This window comes from Equus przewalskii, chromosome 1 (genome assembly GCF_037783145.1).
Source record: "Equus przewalskii isolate Varuska chromosome 1, EquPr2, whole genome shotgun sequence".
NCBI classification, from domain to species: Eukaryota; Metazoa; Chordata; class Mammalia; order Perissodactyla; family Equidae; genus Equus; species Equus przewalskii.
Genome location: NC_091831.1, coordinates 168,632,167 through 168,658,597, shown reverse-complemented (window position 1 = coordinate 168,658,597; position 26,431 = coordinate 168,632,167). Strand labels below are relative to the sequence as shown.

The window sequence follows — 26,431 nt, the reverse complement described above, 5'->3', positions numbered from 1 at the left end:
AAAGAATATAGCGGGTGCCCAAGAGGCAGAACCACACTCGTTTATAGTCTAATTGTGGATCTAACACACCATCACTTCTGCTGTTTGCTATTGATCACACAAGACCAATGTTTGTAAAATAAAGTAGAGGACTATGCAAAGATGTCAATACCAGGAGCCAGGACCATTTGGGGCCATCTTAGATGCTGGCTATCATCTAATAAGCAAGTTAGACTCGTGGTTGACAGCCTTTACACACTCAGGACATAATAGATTCTCTCTCCAGTATGAAATTCTGGTGTACATTGAGTTGTGACTTCTGGGCAAAGGCTTTTTCATCGTCACTACATTCATATAGTTTCTTGCCAGCGTGAATCTTCTGAAGTGCAATCAGGACTGACTGAGAGGTGAAGGCCTTTTCAAACCGAATACATTCATAGGTTTCTCTCCAGTGTGAGCATTACATTGTACAAAGATATGTGATCTTTTGGTGAATGCCTCCCCATACTCAATGTGTGTATAAGATTTCTTTCCCGGGGCCAGCCTGGTGGCACAGCAGTTAAGTTCGCACATTCTGCTCCAGTGGCCCGGGGTTCGCTGGTTTGGATCCCGGGTGCAGACATGGCACTGCTTGGCAAGCCATGCTGTGGCAGGGGTCCCACAGATAAAGTAGAGGAAGATGGGCATGGATGTTAGCTCAGGGCCAGTCTTCCTCAGCAAAAAGGAAGATCTTCCTAAAAAAAAAAAAATCTCAAAAAGTCTTCCTCAAAAAAAAAAAAGATAGCTTTCTGGGGCTGGCCTCGTGGCCGAGTGGTTAAGTTCTCGCGCTCCGCTGCAGGCGGCCCAGTGTTTCGTTGGTTCGAATCCTGGGCGCGGACATGGCACTGCTCATCAAACCACGCTGAAGCAGTGTCCCACATGCCACAACTAGAAGGACCCACAATGAAGAATATACAACTACGTACCTGGGGGCTTTGGGGAGAAAAAGGAAAAAAAAAAAAACACTTTCCTGAATGTTTGCAGACTTGGAAGAATTTCCCTTACTGTATTTCTCTCCAACACTAATTCTCACGTTCAAATGGGTCTTCTGATGGAAGGCCTGCTCACATTCAGTACACACATAATTTCTCTTGCATTTGAGTTCTCCAAAGGAACCTAAGTACTAACCAGTAGGCAAAGTCTTTCCTACTTTATTCACCTTAGCTGATATGTTCTCAACTATACCTTCCATAGGAGCCTGAAGGTGATGGGGTTGTCTTTAAGTTCCAATCAGAGTTACTGGAAGAGCCTGGCTAGTCTCAGGAATGCTCTCTCAGCCTGAACCTAAGTGTCTTTACCTGAGGTAACAAACACTCCAAACCTTGTGGGTTTCAGGAGGAACCTGAAAGCATTTAATGCTCAGAGTACCTCAGGAACTAACCTGTTGGAAGTCTCAATGACAACAGTAGTTAAATTGCCTGAGGATCACTTGTTCCTTAGTTTTTATTTACTGCAGGCCTACTGGTGAGGAAGTAACCGTAGCTTTTGTCTGGAACCATCTTTATTCCACAGGACCCTTTCATTGGCAGGTTGTTTTTTGCCCTCCTCTCAGCACTTTAAAGATGTCATTCCATTGCCTTCTTTTACCATTTCTATTGAGGTATTGCTAGTCCTACTGATGATACACTGAAGGTAATGTCTTTTCTCTAGCTGCTTTAAACAAATATCCCTTGATTTCCAGCATTTTTGCTATGGATACCTAGATGTAGTTTTAACACTTAGTTCTGCTTGACTGGAATTAGCTGAACTATAATCTGTGGGTTGTCTTCCATCAATTTTGGAAAATCGTCGGCAATAATCTCGTCAAAAATTGTTTCTGCTTCATTCTCTCTTCTCCAAGATTCCAAATGTTAGACATTTAGACATTTAGAACATATCCTGCTTCACTGGTATATCTATTGATAATCTTGCCTTTCAGTTCACTAATCTTGTTTGCTGGTGCACACAATCTTGTTACCTCATCTAGGGAATTCTCTTTTTTTTTTCAGTTCTAAAATGTCCTTTTAAAACAAAAACATTCTTTGATGAAAATTTTCACTCTTTCATCTGTCAGCCCTTTCCTCCATTTTCTTTTAGATTAAATCACAATTATTTAAAAGTCATTGTCTAACTTCATAATCTAGATCACTCTGATCAACTGTACCTTTTTTCCCCTCTTGGTTATCTGTCATGATCTTGCTGCTTCACATACCTAGTAATTTTTTAATTCTATGCTGGATATTCTGTATAAAAGAACTGCAGAGCTTCCAAAACAATTCCTTCCTCCGAAGAGGGCTCCCTTTTGCTCATGCAGGCAAAGCTAAGAGCTCTGGTAAGAGCCCCACTCCTCCCTGCTCTGAGGGCACAGACCGAGAAGGCTCTCAGTGTAGAACCTGGACCTTTGTTTCCTCAGCCTTGAAAGGCCGCAAGGGTTCAGCTCTGCTTTTCAGAAATTTTCAGCTCAGCTTTCTAGCCTCACTCAGCTTCCACATTTAACAAATACCTTGATGGAGACTGGCTACTCTTTCAAGGCCTTTCAAACCTCCAATTTTGTCACTCCATCCCTATGCAACCACTAAAAGAATAGCTGGTTTCTTTTTCCCTTAACATGGTCCTCTGCCTGGGCCAAATCCAGACCCCCAGACCAAACCCAAATTCTGCAAAGGAAATCAGAGAAAAAACACTTCTGATCTTCCACTAACCTCTGAATAGTTCTCCCCTCCGCGGGATTGAGTCCATCGTAGACTGCATTTTCACACCACACTGATGCCTTTCAAGATACGGCTTTTGAAAGTTACCCTGCTTTTACGTTGTTCAAAGGTGTGTTGACCTACTGTGATCCACTACATCTCATGTGAAAACTGAACCCCTACAGTGTTTGTAAGGCAAATAGTAAAGTGGTAGAAAAATGAAAACGGCGAGTGTGGAAAATTCAGGATGTATAAAGTTGTATTAGAATACTAAAAAACATTCTGAAGTGCAAATTACTCTCATCCTCCAATTCCTTTTATTATCAGTTTCCCCTTTTTCTTTGATACAACACTTTTATTCACAAAGAGTCAGCTGCCGTAAACAGTTGAATTTTCTAGGAAGTAACATTAAAAACTTCCTTATTAATATGCCCAGATCTTAGCCATTAAAAAGCTTGTTTCTGGCTAGCTTATTACCACTTATGATTATAAAACTGCTCAGTAACTACTAAGTCTACATACTGAAATAAAGTTGAGTTTAAATTTGAATGCCAAGGTTTTTTCTATGTAATTAACCCTTATCATATGAATTTTTTCTTCCAGAAACTCCATTTTATCCTCTCCAGATAAAATATACAAGCACATTAACTGGGAATAAATCTCTTATTCTTGCACCTCAGAGATTTTTATAGTTAGATGGCTTCTGGACAGCTTGATTCTTAAAAAGTTCACACAAGTAAGTCTGATGTTTGGAAACCACTGCTATAAACAGAAAAACACTCAAAAGTCAGCACATTCTTAAAACTTCTAAGGTTATTTCTAGCTGAAGGAACTTATTTGAATCTAAGTCTAAATCTGTTAAGATTTGCCATCAATAAGCCTCAAATAGCACTTAAATATAGACTAAAAACAGCCAAAAGGATTTCAGAAGCAGAAACTGATACTTTGAAGAGACCATCCGTTAAATAACAGTCACACAACACTTCTGGATCCATTACAGACATGATTTTGATATTTTAGGGTTAGTTTTAAAATATTAATCACTTCATGATCCATGTCACAACTTATTCAAAAATTTACTGTATGTCTAACTACAGTGTGTGGAGATGCAATTACTGCCCTCAAAAATACTTTAAGTCACCTTAAAAATAGGAATAAGGGTGTGAAAGCAGTTCAGTTCTGATGTATACCAGTCTTGTCTTCCAGATGCAATGTTTTAATAATTTATTATGCTCTTTTAAAAGAACTATTACACACAACTCTCATTTATTATTTGCAACTAAAAAAGATGATTCCCTTTGGAAAAAGAGGTGGCAAGAATAGAAGCCAGTTATCATTATCCTTTGCAAAATTTTACTTTGACCTATATTATTTTCAGTTAATTTATCATAAAGTATTCTACATGCATAAAACTTACACGATTTAATTTTACTAACAACCTAAGCCAGGGATCAGCCAACTATGGTGTGTGGGCCGCATCCAGCTTGCTGTCTCTTTTCTGTCAACACAGTTTTATTGGAATGCAGTCACATTTCTTAATTTCTATATTGTTTATGGCTGTTTTTGCACAACAGCAGCAGAGTTGACTACTGCTAGAAATCATACGGCCTGCAAAGTCTAAGATATTTAAAGTTTGCTCACCTTTAATCTATACCATGAAAATAATTATTTAAGTGGATTTTAAAGCAACTTAGTCATTTTTTCATTAAAGAATTGGATAAAACAAATTTTAGTTTATACTTTAAAAGTACATTGCTGGTAATGGCTTCTCTCTATAAACCAAAAACATTCAGCAACTATAGCTTTGAGAGCCAACAAAGATGAAAAACCTGGAAATGAAATTTCCAAGTAAATCTGAAAAGTTATCTAAAAGAGCACATTCTCTCAGATAACAAGGGCTTTTTAAAATTATCTTTTTACCTACACGTTTAAAATAACTGAAGTCCTATACAAATAATGACAGTAGGGATAGCGTGCACTGCTTCTCATTTTACTTATCATTTTTAGGGTGTCTTTAAAACCTAAGTCGGCTTGAACACCTATCGAGACATTTATTTGGATAAAATGAAATACCAAGAATCTAGAGAAAAGGGAAAACTAAGAGCTCCAAATTTAAAACTCGTAAGATATTTTAAAAATTGGCCAGTACCTAAGACATATTAAATGATTAGGACAGAATATTCAGTTTAAAGTCATAAGAAAATGATCTGCTGGGTAAAGATAGAGAATTAAAACTAATTTGGGTGAATAAGTGAAGCAATAAATAGGTCAACTGCTAAACATACATCACTTATTTAATACAAAATATAAATAAATTTGAAAAAATAGGTCATAAAACTAAGAGTCTTAACTAAAAATCAGGGAAACTATCAGAATAAGAGAGCCATTGTTAAATTGCTTATAATAATTTTTACTACTTGAGGCAAATAAAATCAAATAGAAAATCTGTACTGTAGGAATAAACAAGTATTACATTGTTTCTAAACTACAAATTCCCTGACAACTACTCAGAGTCAAAGTGCATACACTGCAGGTCTTAGTACTCCTAACTATTGGCAAAAACGACTAAAGCAGAACTGGAAGCACTGTACTAATTTAAAGGTTTAAATTTTCATATATTAAACTCAGTAATAACTGAAATCTTTATCACTGATTAGCTTTTCAAAATCATCCCTACTACCTACAAAATTTCTATAAAGTTCTAATATTAAACACTTTAAGATTTCAATGATGTGAGAACTGTGGGTCCCCCTGATACATCCATCCACAAAGAGACAAAACTAATATTGTGTGTGTGTGGGGGGGGGGCAGACACGGAATCATGCTCACAGGATGATGATGAGGTTCAACCGAATAAGTGAATACTCCCAAAGTTCATTAATTAGTAGGTCTTAACTGCTTTAAAAAGATCATGGTACTTGGATCACACCAAATGATATTGGATACGAGATGATAATGCGTGTACAGTCTTCTCCACTACATACAGATGTTACCATAAGAAATCAATTTTGAAGAGTAGTTCCTTCCCTTATTAAATCTTAGGAAATTTTATTTTCAAACATTTGATAAATTGAAAAGGCTGCTGAGAACTTCAAGAGTTCAAATACAATAAAAAATTAAACATGTCCCATAAGTATTGAAACAAATCAGAAATTGTTCAGCCTAAGAATTAAGGAACTTAAAATGATTAAATTCAAGATAACACATACAAGGATTCAAGTCCAACAGACCTCACTAGATCTATAAAATCTAACAACAAAACTCATAAAATTTGGGTTAATATTCATAAACCAGGAAGAAAAAAACAAGAATATATTCTTCAATGTTAGCAGTTCTGCTATAAACTAGAATAGGGGTCAAAACATGTCCAGTGGCCCAAAAGAATAACTAGCTCAAAATTCAGATCCAGGTAACATTTGAGTCTTAGAAATCTGCAATCTTGTTTTCCTGAAAATTTTAAAATTGAGTTTTCATCTGTAAGTATACATCCATAATGAATTTTGGATTTCCTCTCACAGTACAGTAAAAGCTCAATAATACACCTCCCTAAGAAAACTTTCATCATACCGACATAAATTTAAATTATTTTTATTTTTCTATTTTAAGCAAAAAAAAATTAGCTGATTTTTATCAATGAAATGGTAAACTTAGAGGCAACTATAACTTAAAATTACACAGCTTCTTAATGGTTTATTCATAGCATTCTTTATACAGAAGCAGCTTCACTGATATTTAATTTACTGCAGCATCCTGTGGGTGAAGCACAAAATTACATTAATTATAAACAAAGAAACAAAGCACTTTTGACTTTTTAAAACTGTATATGTATATATTTATATCCAGTTGACAAATAGCATCACAATTATTACCGTATAAAAAACTAAAAATCACCATGGAAGCTAAGGCCTACGTTCTTATTCCAATTGTTCCCTTTTGTTAATATCTAAGAGATTAGAAATTAAATTCCAGTACCTCAAAAAAAGGGTCTACATTATTTACATACAACATGGAAAATAAAAGCTGCTTTTCAGCTACGTTAGATTGCTGTTACCTATAGTATTTACATTGTAAATGTTGGGGGGAAAAAAGCACTACTAACAAATACCATTTCAAATGGAAATATATTGTGCCTGGAATTTTGTTCTAAAATTAATTGTATATCCTAATAGGTATCTGCTGAATAGAATTTGACTTTGAATACATCTTCTGAAGTTCAGAACAGAGTACCACTATGCTTCTTTATATTGCTATCTAGATACTGTTAAGTACAATACTGTAATAACTACAAGCACTGAAGCTTAAATAAAACAATGGAAACATGTGTAGATGGAGTTTTATTTAAAACTGTAAAATATAATGCCTTAATGTTTACCCATAATTATGAGACTAGCTAATGTTCTTTCCATGTTTAAGAAGTCTCATATATGGTATGTCTCTAAACAGTGAAACTTTCCAGTAACTTACCAGAAAAAAAAGTTTAATTATATTATTCTGTTCTTAGAATTATTTTTCTAATATTTAAAAACATATCTATACCCTTGGCAAAAACAAACGCAATCAATTCAGTGTAAGAGACTGAGCTTTAAACCATACTTTAATTTTCAATTAACTGTAACCTACTGGTTAATTGAACCAAATGTAGAATTTTAAATGACCCACTATGAAGCCTTTCAAATCAATTATAGAATGCACACAAAAGTGAGGAGAAGTTTTGGGGAAGGTGCAAGGTAGTTAATATGGAAAATGGTAAATGCTAGCTTTAATAACAAAAATGGTACTAAATGCATATGAAAGTTAAATTAACACAGTATAAAACAGAATAGCTTAAATAAACTGGGATTCACATATTACAATAGCAAAGTTATGATCAAATGAACTGAAGACACGAACAGTTCTGAAAATTCTCTTTTCAGCCTACTTTCAAAAGAAACAGTCAGGCTTTTTTCCTGTACATAGTTTTGAGCTTTGTCTATACCATATATAGTAGAAAAATAAATTCTTTAGCAACCTAGAAACAGTTTATAAAACTCTTAAAGTTTAATTTTCTTTGCCAGACATGCCAATGTTAAACTGACAGCTATAAATTAAAGCTATATAGACAATAGGCATAAGTAATATAGAACAAGAATACTACATTTACCGGATTTTTCTTTTTAAAAATTACTGTACTTTCTTAATTCCTGTGTGCTTTGCAATAGGAATAATAGGGACTTTGTTTTCTTAGAAAAGATAATAACATGTAAGAGTATAACACAAATAAGATAATTTGTAATATACATGTACTTCAACAGCAGCCTGGTTCATGTCGACATTTTGATTCTGAAGTTAAAATTAGAAGTATAATACCTAGGACATAACAGTTGGGAAAGACAGTATTTATTTTAAGAAGAAATGGAGCAAATCAAACTCTTAGGAGCCTCAAATCTCAAAATCATCTATTTACTATAATACACATAAGACAACCTTAAAATTGCAGTATGAATGAAGATTACAACATGGACCAAAGAATTTTCTCTTTACTACACAAAACATAACCTAGCAATAAAAACAAACCATTTTTTTCCTTTCCAGAAAATAATGGCACGGTTTGATAATGAACAAAGTTTGAGTAAAGCCTAACAAAATTTACCTATGCCACCTATTTCTGAAAATTTTATCCATAATTTAGTGTTCTGGTTGTATCTTCACTAACAAAATGTTTAACCACAAAAGCAGCAGTCATTTACAGCAAATCTGGTACCAACATCAAAGGAAAAAATTGGTTTAAAAAATGATGTGAAAGCCATTTTGGATTTTAGTATAACATATTTCAGAAAAGAATATGAATACAAGTTTGCAATTTTATATATACACACTCCAAAGAGGCTGTCAGTACCCAAAGTATTTTTATTGCTACATTAGCAATGGATTTTTGGATATGTTTTTAAGGGCCACATAAAAATAGATTCAAGGAACAGATTAAATTTAAGTCCTAGATTAAAATGTTTGGTTCAAAGAATTTCCTACAACAAATTTCATGTTTATGTATGAAAAGTTATATAACCTTATATGAAAATGTCATGAAGTATTTTCTACACTATACTAAATGTATTTCCCAAGAGGGAAAAAATTAAAATATCTAAAATATATTAGATTAAGATTACAAGACCATCATTGATCTTTTGAACATGCATCTGTTTACAGAATTAACAGTATACAAGATGTTTATTTCATTATGGACCATAAAGAAATGAGTTGGTGACAACTATCCTTTGCACAACATTATCAACTCACTTTAGCCACAAGCATGTCCTTGGTATGTGTGTACAAGAAATACGTTCATTTACCCCTCATCAAATCATCCATAGGTTTACTCAGAAGTAAAGATGAAGGTGCAGAAATATGTTAAGTGTATTTTTCTTTCTTTCAAACAACATCCCAAGCATGGCATAAGTAGCCTGAAATTATAAAACACTTAACTGGGCTTTTAGTTATCTACACAGACTGCTAAAATGTAAATTAAGTTGCCCAAATTAGCACATCAAATAACAAAACCAGCCATAAAGCAGGCTGAAAAGCATTAAATGTTTCATATATGTGAGTTTTTAAATCATTAAATTTCTATAGAAAAATTTTATTCACAATATAATGTGACAGAAAATGCCACAGGAATGATATACTGATTGCAATAAGATTGCATGCAACAGCAGCTTTGTATTTTATAGCTATTTTTGCTTATAAAAATTAAACCTCTCCAGTCATGCTTATCACATGGTCTTAGATCTGTAATGTAAATGAATAAGGAATAGCATATAGTTCAATGAGAAAATGTCTCATCATTTTGAATGTGAATTATCTGCAAGAAATATGAAAGCATACTACTGAACCCTGAAACATGCATGTCTAGATTTGCTTCTTCTGTCCTATTTCAGGCTGTCTGCAATCACTTCCTACTTATATAATACCAAGAGGATCCGTCTGTAACTGCGGTTGTATCAGCTGAGGTTGCAATGGTGGTGGTAACTGAAGTGGTACCATTGGTTCCACCAACTGTCCTGGATTGGAAGGTGGCGGAGGAGCCACAGTGTTCCCAGTTTCCACAATTTCTCCATTGTAAAAGAAAAACTGACACTGCTGAATGAACGTTTCAACAACAGATTGATGGATCTTCGTGGTAGACAGAAACTCTCGATTTTCAAAATCAGGTCTCATCAAAGTTGGCCAAAAACAGATGGATAAGTTGTCTGCTGTCATGAGGTTGATTTTATTTTGCTGACTAACCCTGAAATTATATAGGAAAAAACAATTAGAAACCAATCAAAACTCATTACACTTAAAGAATTCTAGAGCTGGAAATGATCTCAGATGATTTAGTTTTACCTTCTATATTTCTTCTTTTTTTTAGGATTGGCACCTGAGCTAACTGCTGCTGCTAATCTTTTTTGTTTGTTTGTTTTATTCTTCTCCCCAAAGGCCCCCGGTACATAGTTGTAGATTCTAGTTGTGGGTGCCTCTGGTTGTACAATGTGGGGCACCGCCTCAGCATGGCCTGATGAGCGGTGCCATGTCCACACCCAGGATCTGAACTGGCGAAACCCTGGGCCACCAAAGCAGAGTGCAGGAACTTAACCACTCAGCCACAGGGCGGGCCCCTCACCTTTTATCTTAACTTCAAATGTAAAACATTTTTCTTCTTGTGCATTCTATGTTCATCTACATTCTAATAACAGGAGACAGCAGTAAAATCCATTCCTTATGAGAATCAAAGATAGTCTTTTAAAAATGTTGTACCCTCAGGTTTTATAATTTACTTATAGAGGCCTCCTTAATTTATATGAAAAAAACCTTTTTCTCAGGGTAAGAACATGTAACAAGTTTTAATGAGTTTCCAGCAACAAAATCAGAAAATTCTAATTGTATATCTCAATTCTTTGACTACTGTGAGAGATGAAAAAACAAACTACGTTATGCCATCTCTTTGAACCTTGGGAAAACTGAACTTTGTAAAAATTACTCTATCATATTCTCCAACCAGGAGACTTTTAAACTTGCAAAAAAAAAACTAGTTTCTAGTATTGTAAAAAAAAAAATCTTTTCCATCATTAAATATCTTGTATGTTGTTACAAATTTAACTTGAAAGACAACAGTCAGTTACAGAAACATATTCCACTTTAAAATTCTTATGATTTAATGATAAATAATTTACAAATGGCCATACATTATTGACTGATTTGCATCCAGTCCTTTAAATATGTGAGCACTCAAGAAATATAAGAGGTAAATCTTGAATTACAACTCAAAATTATTAAATTGGGGAAGAATCTTAGGTATTTTATCCAACCCTCTCATTTCACACATGAAGAAACAGCCCCATCAATATGTAAGGTAGCAGGAAAATCTTATACTTAAATTTCCATATCAAAAAATTTTAAATCTAAACCAAAGGAACACCTGCCAAACACAGGAGTTGCTCATCTGAGGGAAAATATGTGCCCTAAAAACATGTCTTTTGTGGTAAAAGTTGTTACTATTTGGTAAGAGGCTAAATTAGAATATTCATAATAAAATCAATCTTTTGTTAAAATACAGTGGGCTCAGTCAGTTGTTTCCATGTAGTAGGCAAGTGTAGATTCTGAAAATACCTATAAAGCTGAAAGACACATGAGTATGGGCATCAGGTTTACTTGTTAAGCTGAAAGACACATGAGTATGGGCATCAGGTTTACTTGTTAAGCCAAAAAGTGCAAAGGCAAGGTACCAAATCAGTTAGAGATGAAGATGGCCAGGGAAGGCTTCGCTGAAGAGGAAATGTTTGAGGTGAGTTAAGGATGACAGGCACCAGTAAGAGGGTAGGAAGGAAAGGTAATTCAGTCAAAACAGTGGCTCTCAACTTCAGTGTGTATCAGAACCTCTTGGAGGGCTTGTTAAAACACAGGACGATTATATCTGAGGCGAGACCTAATAATCTGCATTCCTAACAAGTTTCCAGGTGATGCTGATGCTGCTGATTTGAGGAGTGCATGTGAGAACTACTGAGGTAGTCACGTTAAGATGTGGTGAGGGACTAGGCACAAACTGATAGTTTTGGTTAAGTGCTATTAGTTTAATATAGCGGCACTTAACTTGGTGTGTGCACGTGAAAAAGGAAAGGCGATTTAACAGAAGTTAGAACTAGACCACTTAATGTTAAACAGTTTGAATTTTTTCTTCAGATTACATAGGGTGTTATTCAATCATTAGTGATCTTTACAAAACGATCTTTTAGAAAGATCATTCTGGCATTAGGATCAAGAAAGGATAAAGAGGAAAAATTGGCAGGGAAAGAGCTCAGTTACAAAGAAACTAGAGTTCCCTAAATGAGAAATGATAAAGTCTAAACTAAAGCAGTAGCAGACGAATAAAAGGAAAAATAATTAGGAGAAAAAATCAATTTGACACAATAACTCACCGAATATGGAGGGTGAAAGAGAATATAACCAAAAAATAACTCCATGGATTAATTTTTGCAATTTGTCAATCACCCATTATATACTTATTTATCATTTATTTCCTATGCTAGAATGTAAGTTCCATAAAATAGGTGACTGTTTTATTCACTGCTATGACTTGAGCACTTTATACGAGTACCTGGTACACAGAGTACCCATTACAGTGAGTTGAGAATTCCTCTTAAAATTTAAGTCTGATGATATTTCTCTGCTCTGCCCTCCAGTGGCTCCCCATACCACTCAGAGTAACAGATATGCAATGCTATTATCACTGAGGAAGTCTTGCTCCCCCCATAAACGTCAGTTGAACTCATAGCACTTAGTGACATACATACATGAAGTAACCTCCTTACCTTGTCAGTAAAACATTTTGAGGACTAAAGCTAGTCACCAGACTACTCTCGAGTAGTACCGACCTATACGATCTGGCACTGTCCCTCTTCCCTTTTGACCTTATCTCTTACTCTGTCCATCCTTCACACTCTGCTCGAATCACACAGGCCTCTTTGCTGTTACTCAACAGATCAAATATGCTTTTGCCTGTGTTGTTTTATCACTGTGAATCTTCGAACATGCTCTTCCTTTGTCCCTTTTCCTTATTCTTTTTAATGGAGTACAATTCTTACTTCAGCACTTTAAATCCCTACACTCCACATTGGGTAAGGTCTCCTATAGTACCCTGTGCACATCTGTCTTCATACCATGAACCACTTGTACGGTAATTTTCAAGAAGAAATTCCATTAAGTTTACTGCAATACTGTGCATGCTGATATTTTCTCAGGGAGACTTCGAGAAGGGTTACTAGAAACGCTAAAATAATTTTATACTACATTGATAACAACAATCTAACTTTAAATGTTGGTTAATATTCTCTTTTAAGAGGTACAGACTGAAATGTACTTGGTTTGCACATTGACATTATTAGTTGAAAGAACTTTATAGTTCATTAGTATGTCAGTAGAAAATATCAAGAGTAGACTTTTGAAAAAATTAGTACAAATACTAACAATTCCACTCGGTCCCAAGAACAACTTTGTGAGGTGTTATTCTCATTTTTATAGTTGAGGAAATTAAAACTTAGTAAGTAATTTGCCCAAGGTCATAGAACTAAAAATGTTTCAAAACCAAGCCTGTCTGACTCTATAGTTTAAGCTATTATACAATACTGCCTCTTTCACTTAACGAATGGCGTTGGGAGGAGTACGTTTTGAGAAAGAAGCATAAACCTGAAACTCAACATATTTAGGGCTACTAATACAGGAGTAATGCCCTGTATTTCAGGTAACAGAATGGATAATAACATGAATTCAAGTTTCTGATAAAATTTCACTGTGTGGAATATCCAAACAAAACCAGCAAGATACACAAAAGCAACACAATGTGATAAAAAAAGCAAACAGAACCTCTTAATAAGACTTGGATTCTACTCATAAGATGTGTCACTTATTAATTATGTGACACTGGGCATATAATTTCCCTCTTTAAAACTCAATTTTTCCAACTTCCAATAGGTTGATTTGGTTACTTAGCTAAGTGTCACTTCATATCTAAAATTCTAAGATCCTAGAAAAGAGAACTGCTAAAGATTAACAATATAAAAAAGAAAACATACTTACCATGCTTACTATTTATATAATCATTACGTGTACTAAAAGAGTCACATATCTTTCTTTAAACAAGTTGACAAAAAATCTATTTTAAAAATCCAGAAATAATTTAGTGAACAAAAATTGAACCGCATGTTTAAATTACTTTGTGTCCCCTTTTTATCTTATAATTATCCAATTTATAAAGCTACAAGCTTGAAATCTGTAGTGCACTTTATTTGCAAAAACAATAAAAATACCTGTTTAGATGCGTTATTATATATCTGAATACATCATAGTTTACAGGATGAAATTTCTTAACAATTTCTTTCAACGCGTGAAGACGTTCTGTTTTATCCGGGATTTCTGTAAAATTAAAGTAGTAAAGAATTTATGTGAAACTCATACATTTAAAAATATTTGATAAAGTTTCTTGCTATACAAGAACGTGTTTGAAGTATATTACGATAGGTAAACAAAAACAAAGAAAATGTTCTAAAGAACCTGCTAAATACATTATCAGCTACTACAATAGCCTTTTTGCAAGTAAATCTAATAACTGAAGATCAAACTGACTCAGAGATGGTAAGTGGGAAATGGTATATCAGCAATTTACTCAAGCAATTTATATAACTATATATTGATTTAGAATTACTTATAAATCTATTAGGCTCTTAACATTCACACAATAGAGTAAATATTTTAGGCTTTGTGGGTACAACTATTCAACCCTGCAGTTGTAGCACAAAAGCAACCACAGATAATACATAACAAATGAGTATGGCTGTGTTGCAATAAAACTTTTGAAATCTGAATTTCATATAAATTTAAAATATCATGAAATTTTCTTTTAATTTTGTTCAACTATTTAAAAATGTAAAACCATTCTGAGTTTGCAAGTCTTCCAAAAGCTGGTGGCAGGCTGAGTCAGGCCCGTAGGCCAGTTTGCCAACACCTGATTTAAAGTATCACCCTATATTTATTTATAATCTACTCTGCTTATCAAAAACCTTTCTTCACAATCAGCAGAAGCATTTAACTCACTATCCAAATTTATGCAAATTATGAAACAGGATAACTGAAATGTGGTTCTGCTGTAAATGGGAGATAAGAAAGTGCTTTATTGCCCTTCATCATTCATTTCATTTTTCCCAAAGGCAACAATGAGTCCCTCTGAAGGAGGCCATCTGCATGCCAATTTATGGTATATATCAACTTATGGTAGTGTAACCAAGTATTAACAAATTCTCATTTGCCATGTATTACTTATAAATCAGTCCTCAAAAATGTAGGAAACTTCTGAGGATATTGTTTATGGTCAAGAAGTAAGAAAATCTAAACTATCAACTGAATCATTTTCCCAGTTTACATATGAGAGTACATATAAGGTAACTATACCTGTGACAACCCAGTGAGGTGGTTTTTAATGAAAAGAAAATTAACTAAGAACTTTAACATAATCAAAATTATAAGCAGCCTCACTTTAAAAAGCCTGAAGACTTGTAATCAAAGGAAACATTAAAGAGAACTATTTAGAAACAACATTCATTTTAGCCATTGAGAACACAAGGCAGATGAAGCAGTAGTTACCCAATACTCGAAATAGACCTTCTGTCTCATTTTTCAGACAACAAATGAGTATTTGTTTAACAGAAACATCTAGATGAGTGATACCAAATCGGGAGTAAACACTAAGTACCCATTTTCCTGCCTTACTTTTTCAAAATATGACTTAGGAGGACAAAGTTAATTTGACTCGAAAAATTTTAAATACACATGTTTACACATCACAGACAGGTTAATATTTTACAAAGCACATTGTAGATACATTTATTTGAAGAGTTTAATTTCCTTACAATGTCTTTGAGTTTGAATTAAAACACAAATCTCAAACTTCTGCTATAATGATCTTCAAACATCTAGGAGCACTGAGTCACCAGGGAGGCTAACTAAATCCAAATATTCCTGGGAGCCACCCCTAGGGATTCCGATTTTATTTATTTAGAGGAAAATACCTTTAAGGAACAGTTCTAGTACGCTGAATTTTTATTAGCTACACATTCCAGTGGATGACTGATTTTAACACATAGCAATCAATATACAAAACTCTCTATTGTTATCCCTGTCAAAAAAAGCAGGCTAATACTTACTTGCTGCTTCCAACAGCTCTGGATGAAGAGAATATGGAATTAAAGGGTCTGGAAGATCTGCAAAGAAAGCTTTAAGGGCTCCAGCCACAGCATTTACTGTTACTTCCATTGATACTAGACTGATGTTATGATCTAAAGACAAAAGTGATAATTTCAATTTGTAATTTTTATAATAAAATTTTAATTTATTATAGAAGTAAGCTAAACAGGTACTTACAGATCCAAAGATATTTAAGGTTCTCGTCAGCCACCTTTCTTTACAGGCTGATTCATCCTTCCTCCATTGTTTGCCTGACATACTATATGGATAAGGCAAACTATAGGTTTGCCTGACAAACTATATAGATAAAGGAAGAGAAAACCAAGCAACAAGCATTTTCTGTTTTAATAAAAAATGCTATTAGGCTTATTAGTATATTGAAGAACATTAACTTTTACTAATATCTATCTATCTTTATTTTTTTGGTGAGGAAGATTTGCTCTGAGCTAACATCTGTGCCAGTCTTCCTCTATTTTGTATGTGGGTTGCTGCCACAGCATGACTTGACGAGTAGTACAGGTCTGTGCCCAGGATCAGAACCCGTGAACCCAGGCCACCAAAGTGGAGTGCACCGTACTTAACCACTTAGCCACGGGGCCAGCCACTATCTTCTAAAATATTTTGTTTACATAAGCTATTTAAAAGAGGACATAAGGAAAGAGAAAGACAGAAGATAGAAATTATGCATATAAATTAGAGTTTTTTTCTATCTTTTATCCACTGTCTCATCCAGAATTTTTACATTTCTAGATAGTCCAGTTTATCACTGTGTTCATGCTTTCTAGGTTTCATATCAAGTTTAGGCCTTTCCCTATCATGAGATTATAAAAATATTCACTCGTTTTTCTCCCTAGTACTTACAAGTTTTCATTTTTTACTTTTAAACCTTTGATATCATATAGAATTTACTTTAATATGAGTAGGGAATTCAGCTTTGTTTTTACTCCTAATAGTTAGTTAGCCCAACATCAGGAAAAAAACAAAAACAAAAAACTTTTAAATTACATCTTTAAATAAGTGCTATCTCTGATATACAAAGATGCTTTCACATCATAAATCAATTTATTGCTTTTCCAATTCTGGCAATGGATTTATAGGTCTCCTGTTTCTTGACTGTAGTAGCTATTCTATTAAATACCTCTAATCTCACTTCAAAACTCTCTCCCCTGAAGATCCATATCTTTAGGAGGTTTTCATAAGAAAATCAACCTTCCCACCACGAAATTTCAGTAAGGAAAATAATAATTTTATTTTATATAATTATCGTCTTACCTTGATCAAACTGTTTTTGAATATTGTCTTGATCAGTTTTGTTCCCACTAACACGGTAGAGTCCTTCAGTACATAATCCTAAAAGAAGAAATATACATATACATCTACAACAAAAAATATACTTAACCTTATGTACATCTTACTGACATAAAAATACAGTGGTAAAGTATTTTTAAGAATTAAACATTTTTGAGCATTTCATTTTAATTAAGTTCTTAATGGACTACTTTTTATTTTAAACCACTTAGGACATGGAGTTCCATACAAAGTGAGAACAGACGTTTCTCTGTATTTCTTCCACTAAATACAGCTAAAATTACTGAATACAATACAAAAAACAAACATCAAAAGACTCTGAATGGTGGAGAGAAAAGGTGGACTGGCCAGCAACCTTGGAACCTGAAAACAACATGACAGTGAGTTCCCTGGGTTTTCTTTTTGCCTCTTACATACTCGGGACCAAGGAACACAGAAGCCTACAACCCAGAAATACCAATGAGCACAGGGAAAAAGTAAAAACACAAAGAAAACCAACAACAAGAAAAACCTGCTCTCTCTAGTGAAAGGATTGAGAAAGCCTAACAAGCAAAACGAAACATTTTTTACTACAACTGCTCTACTCTGGCCAAACACCATGGAACGCACTCCTCTTCACACACATCACTAGTGACCAAGTGGGGAGACTAGAATACCACCTCTGCCCAGCAGTAACAAAGGTGCCCCTTCTACTCCCTGAGTGGAGAAGCCTGAACTTCTGAGGTAAGAGGGACCCTCTCCTCCCCTCCACACCATGGTTCTGTCAGCAGAAGCCTGTGGACACCAAGCGGGGACTCTGGACTTCCACCACAACCTTGCTGCAATGAGGCAGCCCTCCTCCCCTGCTGGTGTAGTGGCAGAGAAGGCCTGAGGAAATAGAAGATTTAAATAAGATCCAAAGTCTAACAGCATACTATCCAAAATGTCTAGGATACAATAATAATAAAACTAAAATCATTCATCATACCAAGAATCAAGAAAATCACAACTTGAAGGAGAAAAGGACAATTAACAGACACCAACACAAAGATGTAAGTTGAGGGATTATCTGACAAGGATTTTAAAGCAGCTGTCATAAAATACTTCAGTGAGTAATTATAAACACACTTGAAACAAATGAAAAATAGAAAGTGTCAGCAAGGAAACAGAAATATAAGGAAGAATTCATTGGAAACTTTAGAACTAAGAAATACAGTAACAGAATCAAAAAAATTCACTAAATGGGCTAAGTAGCAGAATGTGGATGACAGGGTGAACGAACTTGAAGATACATCAATAGAAATTACCCAATCTAAACAACATAAAGAAATTAGACTGAAAAAAAAGAAAAATGAGGGCTGGTCTCATAGCCTCGTGGTGCAGTTTGGTGTCCTCTGCTTCAGTGGCCCAGGTTTGGTTCCTGGGCACAGACCTACACACTAGTCAGTGGCCATGCTGAGGTGGTGTCCCACATGCAAAATAGTGGAAGATTGGAAAGATGTTACCTTAGGGCAAATCTGCTTCAAGCAAAAGGAGGAAGACTGGCAAGAGATGGTGCTCAGGGCGAATCTTCCTCAGCAAAAATAAATAAATAAAAATTTTAAAAGGTGCTGGTTCAAGATGGCGGAATAGGCGGACTCTGAACTCACCTCCTCCCGTGGACACAACAAATTTACAACTACTCTTGGAATAACCATACCTGAGAGAAAACTGAAAACACGATAATAAGAACCCCCGCAACAAGGGACACTTCTGGCTGAGGTGGAAGAGGCAGAAATTCCTTGTAGGAAAGAAAGCAAGCCACCTTCGCAAGACAGGTACTACGGCTGGCCAGGAACAATCCTAAGGTACACAGCCTTCCTGGAGGAGTAGCGGATCTGAAAAGGGGAGCATTACTGCTATAAGCATCTACTGGACTCAGCACAACTGAGATGAGTGTCATAATATCTGGCTTTGCTGGATACTAACAATGGGAAACACCCCTAGCAAAGCTATCGGACATAAGGGGGAAAATAAAAGCCGGCTCTTAGACGGCCCATGCACAAATTCACCCATTTCAGAAAGCAACCTAAAATCACCAGAAAGGGGCACAGTCTTTTGCTGAAAAGAGACTCATCTGATAGGCTCTGGGTGCACCTTAGTGAGAGGTGAGACCTCTCCAGGGACTGATACATTGTCAGCAGCCATTATTGTCACCAGCACAGGCATGCTGACTCAGAACACTGGCATACGCCATTGGAGTGCTTACATTGCTCTGTTAGCCCAGGGTCTGCCCCACCCACTAGAGCACCAATTTAATCCAGCTCAGCCAGGGCAGGCAGGTACCCTAGGGACTAGGCCCACCCAACAGAAAGCCCTTGGGCACCTCATGGGCCTGCATAGGCTGGGTGCCTGGATCCTGTGCAGCCAGGCAAGTGGGTCCATCTCAGAGGTGCAGGGAAGGCACAAGGAGCAGGTGGAGTGTACAGGGCCTCTACAGTGGGAGAGGTGGGTCTGCTTAAGGGAGTCAGGGCATGTGCATGGGGCAGGACTATGCTGACAGTGTGTATGGCCCTCTAGATGGTGGGCTTGTCAGCTGCACAAGACTTGTGCTTCTCAGACAGCCAAATGGGGGATTGGCCCCACCTTACTCAGCTGCAATCCTGAGAGAGCTGAGAACAGCTTTTCAGGCCAGAGGCCTACTGCAATTGTAAGCCCCTCAGCCTAGTAACCAGTCACGCTGGGGGCCTACTCACTTAACAGAAACACTGCAACAGGAATGTGCTATTAGACCTTGCAGCCAACTGTGCTGGGGCTCCCCATGCCTGATAAAGTAACTGAAGGGTCCACAGCAGCCCCACGCAGCTGAGCATTACGACCAGCTGGCCAGGGGGACAGCCTAGCCTCCCTGAGCACAGAGAGCAAGAGCAACTCTGCCACAATAGAAGGACACACGTAGCCCACACAGGGGACACTCCTGGAACATCTGAAACTGGTGATGAGAGGGAAGCACTCTGTTGGGCCTCATAAGGCACCTCTTACATAAGGCCACCTTGCCAAGATTGGAAGACACAAGTGAGCTACCTAATACATAGATGTAAGCACGGAGAAAAAGGCAAAATGAGGAGGCAAAGGAATATGTTCCAAGTAGGGGAACAGGATAAAACCCCAGAAAAAGAACTAAATGAAACAGAAACAATCTACCTGACAAAGAATTCAAACAAGAAGTCATAAGGATGCTCACTGATCTTGGGAGAAGAATGGATGAACTCAGTGAGAACATTAACAAAGAATTGGAAAATATAAGAAAGAACCAATCAGAAACGAAGAACACAATACTGGAAATGAAAAACTCACTAAAGGGACTGAATAGCAGAGTAGATGATACAGAAGAACGTTCAGCAAGTTGGAAGAAAGACTAGAGGAAACCACCCAACCTGAACAGATAAAAGAAAAACGAACTCAAAAGAACAAGAACAGTCTAAGGGACCTCTGGGACAACATCAAGCACACTAACATTCGTATTATAGGTGTCCCAGGAGGAGAAGAGAGAGACAAAGGGGCAGAGAATCTATTTGAAGAAATAATAGCTGAAAACTTTCCTAACCTAAGGAAGGAAACAGACATCCAGGTACAGGAAGCACAGAGAGCACCAAACAAGATAAACCCAAAAAGGCCCAGACCAAGACACATTATAATTAAAATGTCAAGAACTAAGGATAAAGAGAGAATCCTAAAAGCAGTAAGAAAAAGGCAACAAGTTACATACAAAGGAAACCCCATTAAGACTATCAGCTGCCATCTCAGCAGAAACCTTACAGGCTAGAAGGGAGTGGCACAATATATTTAAAGTGCTAAAAAGAAAAACCTACAGCTAAGAATACTCTAGCTGGCAAGCTCAACATTCAGAATGGAAGGAGAGAGAAAGTTTCCCAGATAAGCAAAAACTAAAGGAGTTTATCACCAAGAAACCAGTCTTAGAAGAAATGCTAAAGGGACTTTTTTAAGTGGAACAGAGAAGACCACAAATAGGAATAAGAAAATTATCAAAAAAAAAAAAAGAGCAATAAAATCACTGGTAAAGGCAGTAATACAATAAAGGTAGCAGAACAACCACCTATGAAGGTCAAAAGATAAAAGTACTAAAATTACCTATTTCTCTGATAAGAGGATAACAGATACACACACACACAAAAGAGGTTAGACATGATATCAAAAAACATAAAATGCAGGAGGAGGGGAGTAAAAGAGTAGAGCTTTTAGAAAGAGGTCAAACTAAAGAGACCATCAACTTAAGGTAGATTGCTATATACATAGGTTATTATATATGAACCTCATGGTAATCAAAAGCCAGAAACCTATTATAAATACTTAAGAAATTAAGAGACAGGAACCGAGACATAATACTAAAGAAAGCCATCAAACCACAAGGGAAAAGAACTGAAGAAAAGAAGAAGAGAAAACAGAGAACTACTAAAACACTCAGAAAAAAAAGTAACAAAATGGCAATAAGTACATACGTATCAATAGCTACTTTATGCTCCAAACAAAAGGGCTATTAGGGTGGCTAACTGGATAAAGAAACAAGACCCAATATATATATATATATATATATATATACTTCAGACCTAAAGATGCTCGCAAACTGAAAATGAAGGGATGGAAAAAGAGACTCCATGCAAACAGCAATGGAAAGAAAGCTGGGGTAGCAATACTTAGACAAAATAGACTTTAAAACTAAAACTGTAACAAGAGACAAAGAAGGACACTACATTATGATAAAGGGAACAATCCAACACAAGGATATAACACTTGTAAATATCTACGCACCCAACATATGAACACCTAAATATATATATGAAGCAACTATTAACAGATATAAAAGGAGAAATAGACAGTAACACAATAAGAGCAGGGGACTAACTCTCCACTTACACCAATGGATACATCATCCAAACAGAAGATCAGTAAGGAAACACTGGCCTTAGACAACACATTAGAACAGGTGGACTTAGTAGATATATACAGAACATTCCATCCAAAAATCGCAGAATACAAGTTCTTTTCAAATGCACATGGAACATTCTCCAGGACTGATTACATATAAGGCCACAAAACAAGTCTCAATACATTTAAGAACAGTGAAAAAATACCAAGCATCTTTTCTGAACACAACAGTATAAAACTAATCAACCACATGAAGAAAAGCTACAAATATGTGGAGATTAAACAAAACGCTACTGAACAATTGGGTCAATGAAGAAATAAAAAAATACCTGGAGATAGATGAAAATGAAAATACAACATCCCCAAATTTATGGGATACAGCAAAAGCGGTTCTAAGAGAGAAGTTTATAGCAATACAGGCCTACCTCAACAAACAAGAAAAACCTCAAATAAACAATCTAACAGTGTGCCTAAAGGAACTGGAAAAAGAAGAACTAACAAAGCCCAAAATCAGTAGAAGGAAAGAAATAATAAAAACCAGAGCAGAAATAAATTAAATAGAATCTAAAAAGACAATAGAAATAAATTAGCTAAATCAAGAGCTGATTCTTTGAAAAGATAAACAAAAATGAGAAACCTTTAGCTAGACTCACCGAGAAAAAAAAAGAAGACTCAAATAAGTAAAATCAGAAATGAAAGAGGAGAAATTACAACAGACACTTTAGCAATGCAAAAGATTATAAGAGAATACTACAAAAAGCTATATGCCAACAAACTGGATAAACTCTTAGAATTATACAACCTTCCAAAACGCAATAAAGAAGAAACAGATAATTTGAATAGACCAATCACCAGTAAGGAGATCAAAACAATAATAAAAAATCTCCCCAAAAACAAAAGTCCAGGGTCAGATGGCTTCCCTGGCAAATTCTACCAAGCATTCAAAGAAGACTTAATATCTATCATTCTCAAACTCTCCCAGAAAATTGAAGAGGAGGGGAAGCTCCCAAACTCACTCCACGAAGCTAATATTACCCTGATTCCAAAACCAGACAAGGACAACACAAAAAAAGAAAATTACAGGCCAATATCACTGATTAACATCAATGCAAAAATCCTCAACAAAATACCAGCAAATCAAATATAACAATACATTAAAAAGATCACACACCACGATCAAGTGGGGTTTACTTCAGGGATGCAGGGATGGTTCAACACCCACAAATCAGTCAATGTGATAAATCACATTACCAAAATGAAAAATAAAAATCACATGATTTCAATAGGTGCAGAGAAAGCATCTGACAAGATATAGCATCCACTTATGATAAAAACTCTGAATAAAACAGGTATAGAAGGAAAGTACCTCAAGGTAATAAAAGCCATATACAACAAACCCCACAGCTAATATCCTTCTCAATGGAGAAAAACTGAAAGCTATCCCTCTAAGAAGAGGAACCAGACAAGGATGCCCATTTTCGCCACTCTTATTTAACACAGTATTGGAAGTCCTAGCCAGAGCAATCAAGCAAGAAAAATAAATAAAAGGCAGCCAAATTGCTAAAGAAGAAGTGAAACTGTCCCGATTTGCAGATGACATGATTTTGTATATAGAAAAACCCTAAAGAACCCACAAAACTTATAGAAATAATAAATGAATATGGTAAAGATGCAAGATACAAAATCAACATAAAAAAATCAGTTGTGTTTCTATACACTAACAACAAAGTAGCAGAAAGAGAAATTAAGAATAAAATCCCAAAGGGGCTGGCCGCGTGGTTGAGTGGTTAAGTGCTCATGCTCCGCTGCAGGTGGCCCAGTGTTTTGTTGTTTCAAATCCTGGGCGCGGACATGGCACTGCTCATCAAACCACGCTGAGGCAGCATCCCACATGCCACAACTAGAAGGACCCACAAGAAAGAATATACAACTATGTACCTGGGGGCTTTGGGGAGAAAAAGGAAGAAAATAAAATCTAAAAAACAGAAACAAAAAAGAATAAAATCCCATTTACAATTACAACAAAAATAATAAAATACCTAGGAATAAACTTAACCAAAGAGGTGAAAGATCTGTACACTGAAAACTATAAAACAGTGTTGAGAGAAACCAAAGAAGATACAGAGAAATGGAAAGATATTCTGTGCTCTTGGATTGAAAGAATTAACAGAGTTAAAATGTCCATACTTCCTGGGGGCCAGCCCGTGGCCGAGTGGTTAAGTCCGCACACTCCACTTCAGCATCCCAGGGTTTAGCAAGTTCAGATCCTGGGCATGGACATGGCACCTCTCATCAAGCCATGCTGAGGCAGCATCCCACATACCACAATCAGAGGCACTCACAACTAAAATATACAACTATGTACTGGGGGGTTTTGGGGAGAAGAAGAAGGAAAAAGAAAAAAAGAACCTTCCATACTTCCTAAAGCAATTACAGATTCAATGCAATCCTTATCAAAGTTCCAACATTCTTCACAGAAACAGAACAAAGAATCCTAAAATTTATATAGGAGAATAAAAGATTCTGAACAGCCAAAGGAACCCTGAAAGAAAAGAACAAAGCTGGAGGTATCACACTCCCTGATTTCAAAATAAACTACAAAGCTACAGTAATCAAAACAGCTTGGTACTGGCACAATAACAGACACATAGATCAATGGAACAGAATCAAGAGCCCAGAAACAAACTCACACATCTTTGGGTCACCTAATTTTCGACCAGGGAGCCAAGAACGTACAAGGGAGAAAGGAAAGTCTCTTCAACAAATGGTACTGGGAAAACTGGACAGCCACAAGCAAAAGAATGAAAGTAGACCATTATCTTACACCATACACAAAAACTAACTCAAAATGGATTAAAGGCCTGAATGTAAGACTTGAAACCATGAAACTTCTAGAAGAAAACATAGGCAGTATGCTTTTCGACACTGGTCTTAACAGCATATTTTCAAGTACCATGTCTGAACGGGCAAGCGAAACAATAGAAAAAATAAACAAATGGGACTATATCAAAGTAAAAAGCTTCCGCAGAGCAAAGGAAACCATCAACAAAACAAAAAGACAACCTAACAACTTGGAGAAGATATCTGCAAACCATCTATCTGATAAGGGGTTAAAATCCAAAATACATAAAGAATTCATACATCTCAACAACAAAAAAACTGACAACCCAATTAAAAAATGGGCAACAGATCTGAAGAGACATTTCTCCAAAGATGATATACAGATGGCCACACAGATGAAAGGATGTTCAACATCATTAACTATCAGGGAAATGCAAATCAAAAGTACAATGAGAGATATCATCTCAATCCCATCAGAGTGGCTACAATTAACAAGACAGGAAACAAGTGCTGGAGAGAATGTGGAGAGAAGGGAACTCTCATACACTGCAGGTGGGAGCGCAAACTGGTGCAGCCACTATGGAAAACAGTATGGAGATTCCTCAAATAATTAAGAATAGAACTACCATACATGATCCAGCTATTCCACTGCTGGGTATTTATCCAAAGAACATGAAAACACAAATGCATAAAGAGGCATGCACCCCTACATTCACTGCAGCATTATTCACGATAGCTAAGACTTGGAAGCAACCTAAAGGCCTATCAAGGGGACAAATGGATAAAGACAATGTGGCAAATATACACAATGGAACACCACTCAGCCATAAGAAACAATGACATCAGCCGTTTGTGATAATGTGGATGGACCTTAAGGATATTATGCTAATAAGCGAAGTAAGTCAGAGGGAGAAAGTCAAATACTGTACGATCTCACTCATACGTAGAAGATAAAAACAACAACAAACAATCACATAGATAGAGATTGGATTGATGGTTACCAGAGGGGAAGAAGGAAGGGAGGAGGGTGAAAGGGGTGATTAGGTACACGCGTGTGGTAATGGATTGTAATTAGTCTTCGGGTGGTAAACATGATGTAATCTACACACAAATAGAAACATAATGATGTACACCTAAAAAAGAAATAAAGGACAAGGGTTCTTCTTAGTTTGGAAAACAAAAAATTAATGAAAAGCCTCAAAGACTTGTAGGACAATAACAAAAGATCTAACATTTATGTCACTGGCCAAAAGTCTATACCTATCTCTATGGTTCAATCGGAAATTTCTCAAAGCATTTCTGAAAGAGACTCAATTTCATAAGGCACTGTACTCTCCTGATCAGAGAAGGGAAAAACAAAAAAAGAATCAATTGAAAAGGAGATTCTGTCAACCTTATTCCTGGACCAATGCCAAGGCCTTTGCACAGGACAATGTATTAATTCC

The 26,431-nt window shown here is 36.0% G+C and overlaps 1 protein-coding gene across 16 annotated transcripts in view; it reads right to left on the bottom strand.

The window, feature by feature from the left end:
* Window positions 1–6,259: 6,259 nt before the first annotated feature.
* ARHGAP5 (Rho GTPase activating protein 5) overlaps window positions 6,260–26,431 on the bottom strand; it is a 128,378-nt gene continuing 108,206 nt past the window's right edge. For all 16 annotated transcript variants that reach the window (XM_070587674.1, XM_070587673.1, XM_070587661.1 and 13 more), the window contains 4 exons: window positions 17,205–17,282; window positions 15,893–16,024; window positions 14,003–14,108; window positions 6,260–9,948 (listed from right to left, as the gene is read on the bottom strand). In XM_070587674.1, coding sequence (XP_070443775.1) covers window positions 9,621–9,948; window positions 14,003–14,108; window positions 15,893–16,024; window positions 17,205–17,282 — 644 coding nt within the window. In that variant the 3' untranslated portion in view covers window positions 6,260–9,620. The remainder of the gene's footprint in view (window positions 9,949–14,002; window positions 14,109–15,892; window positions 16,025–17,204; window positions 17,283–26,431) is intronic.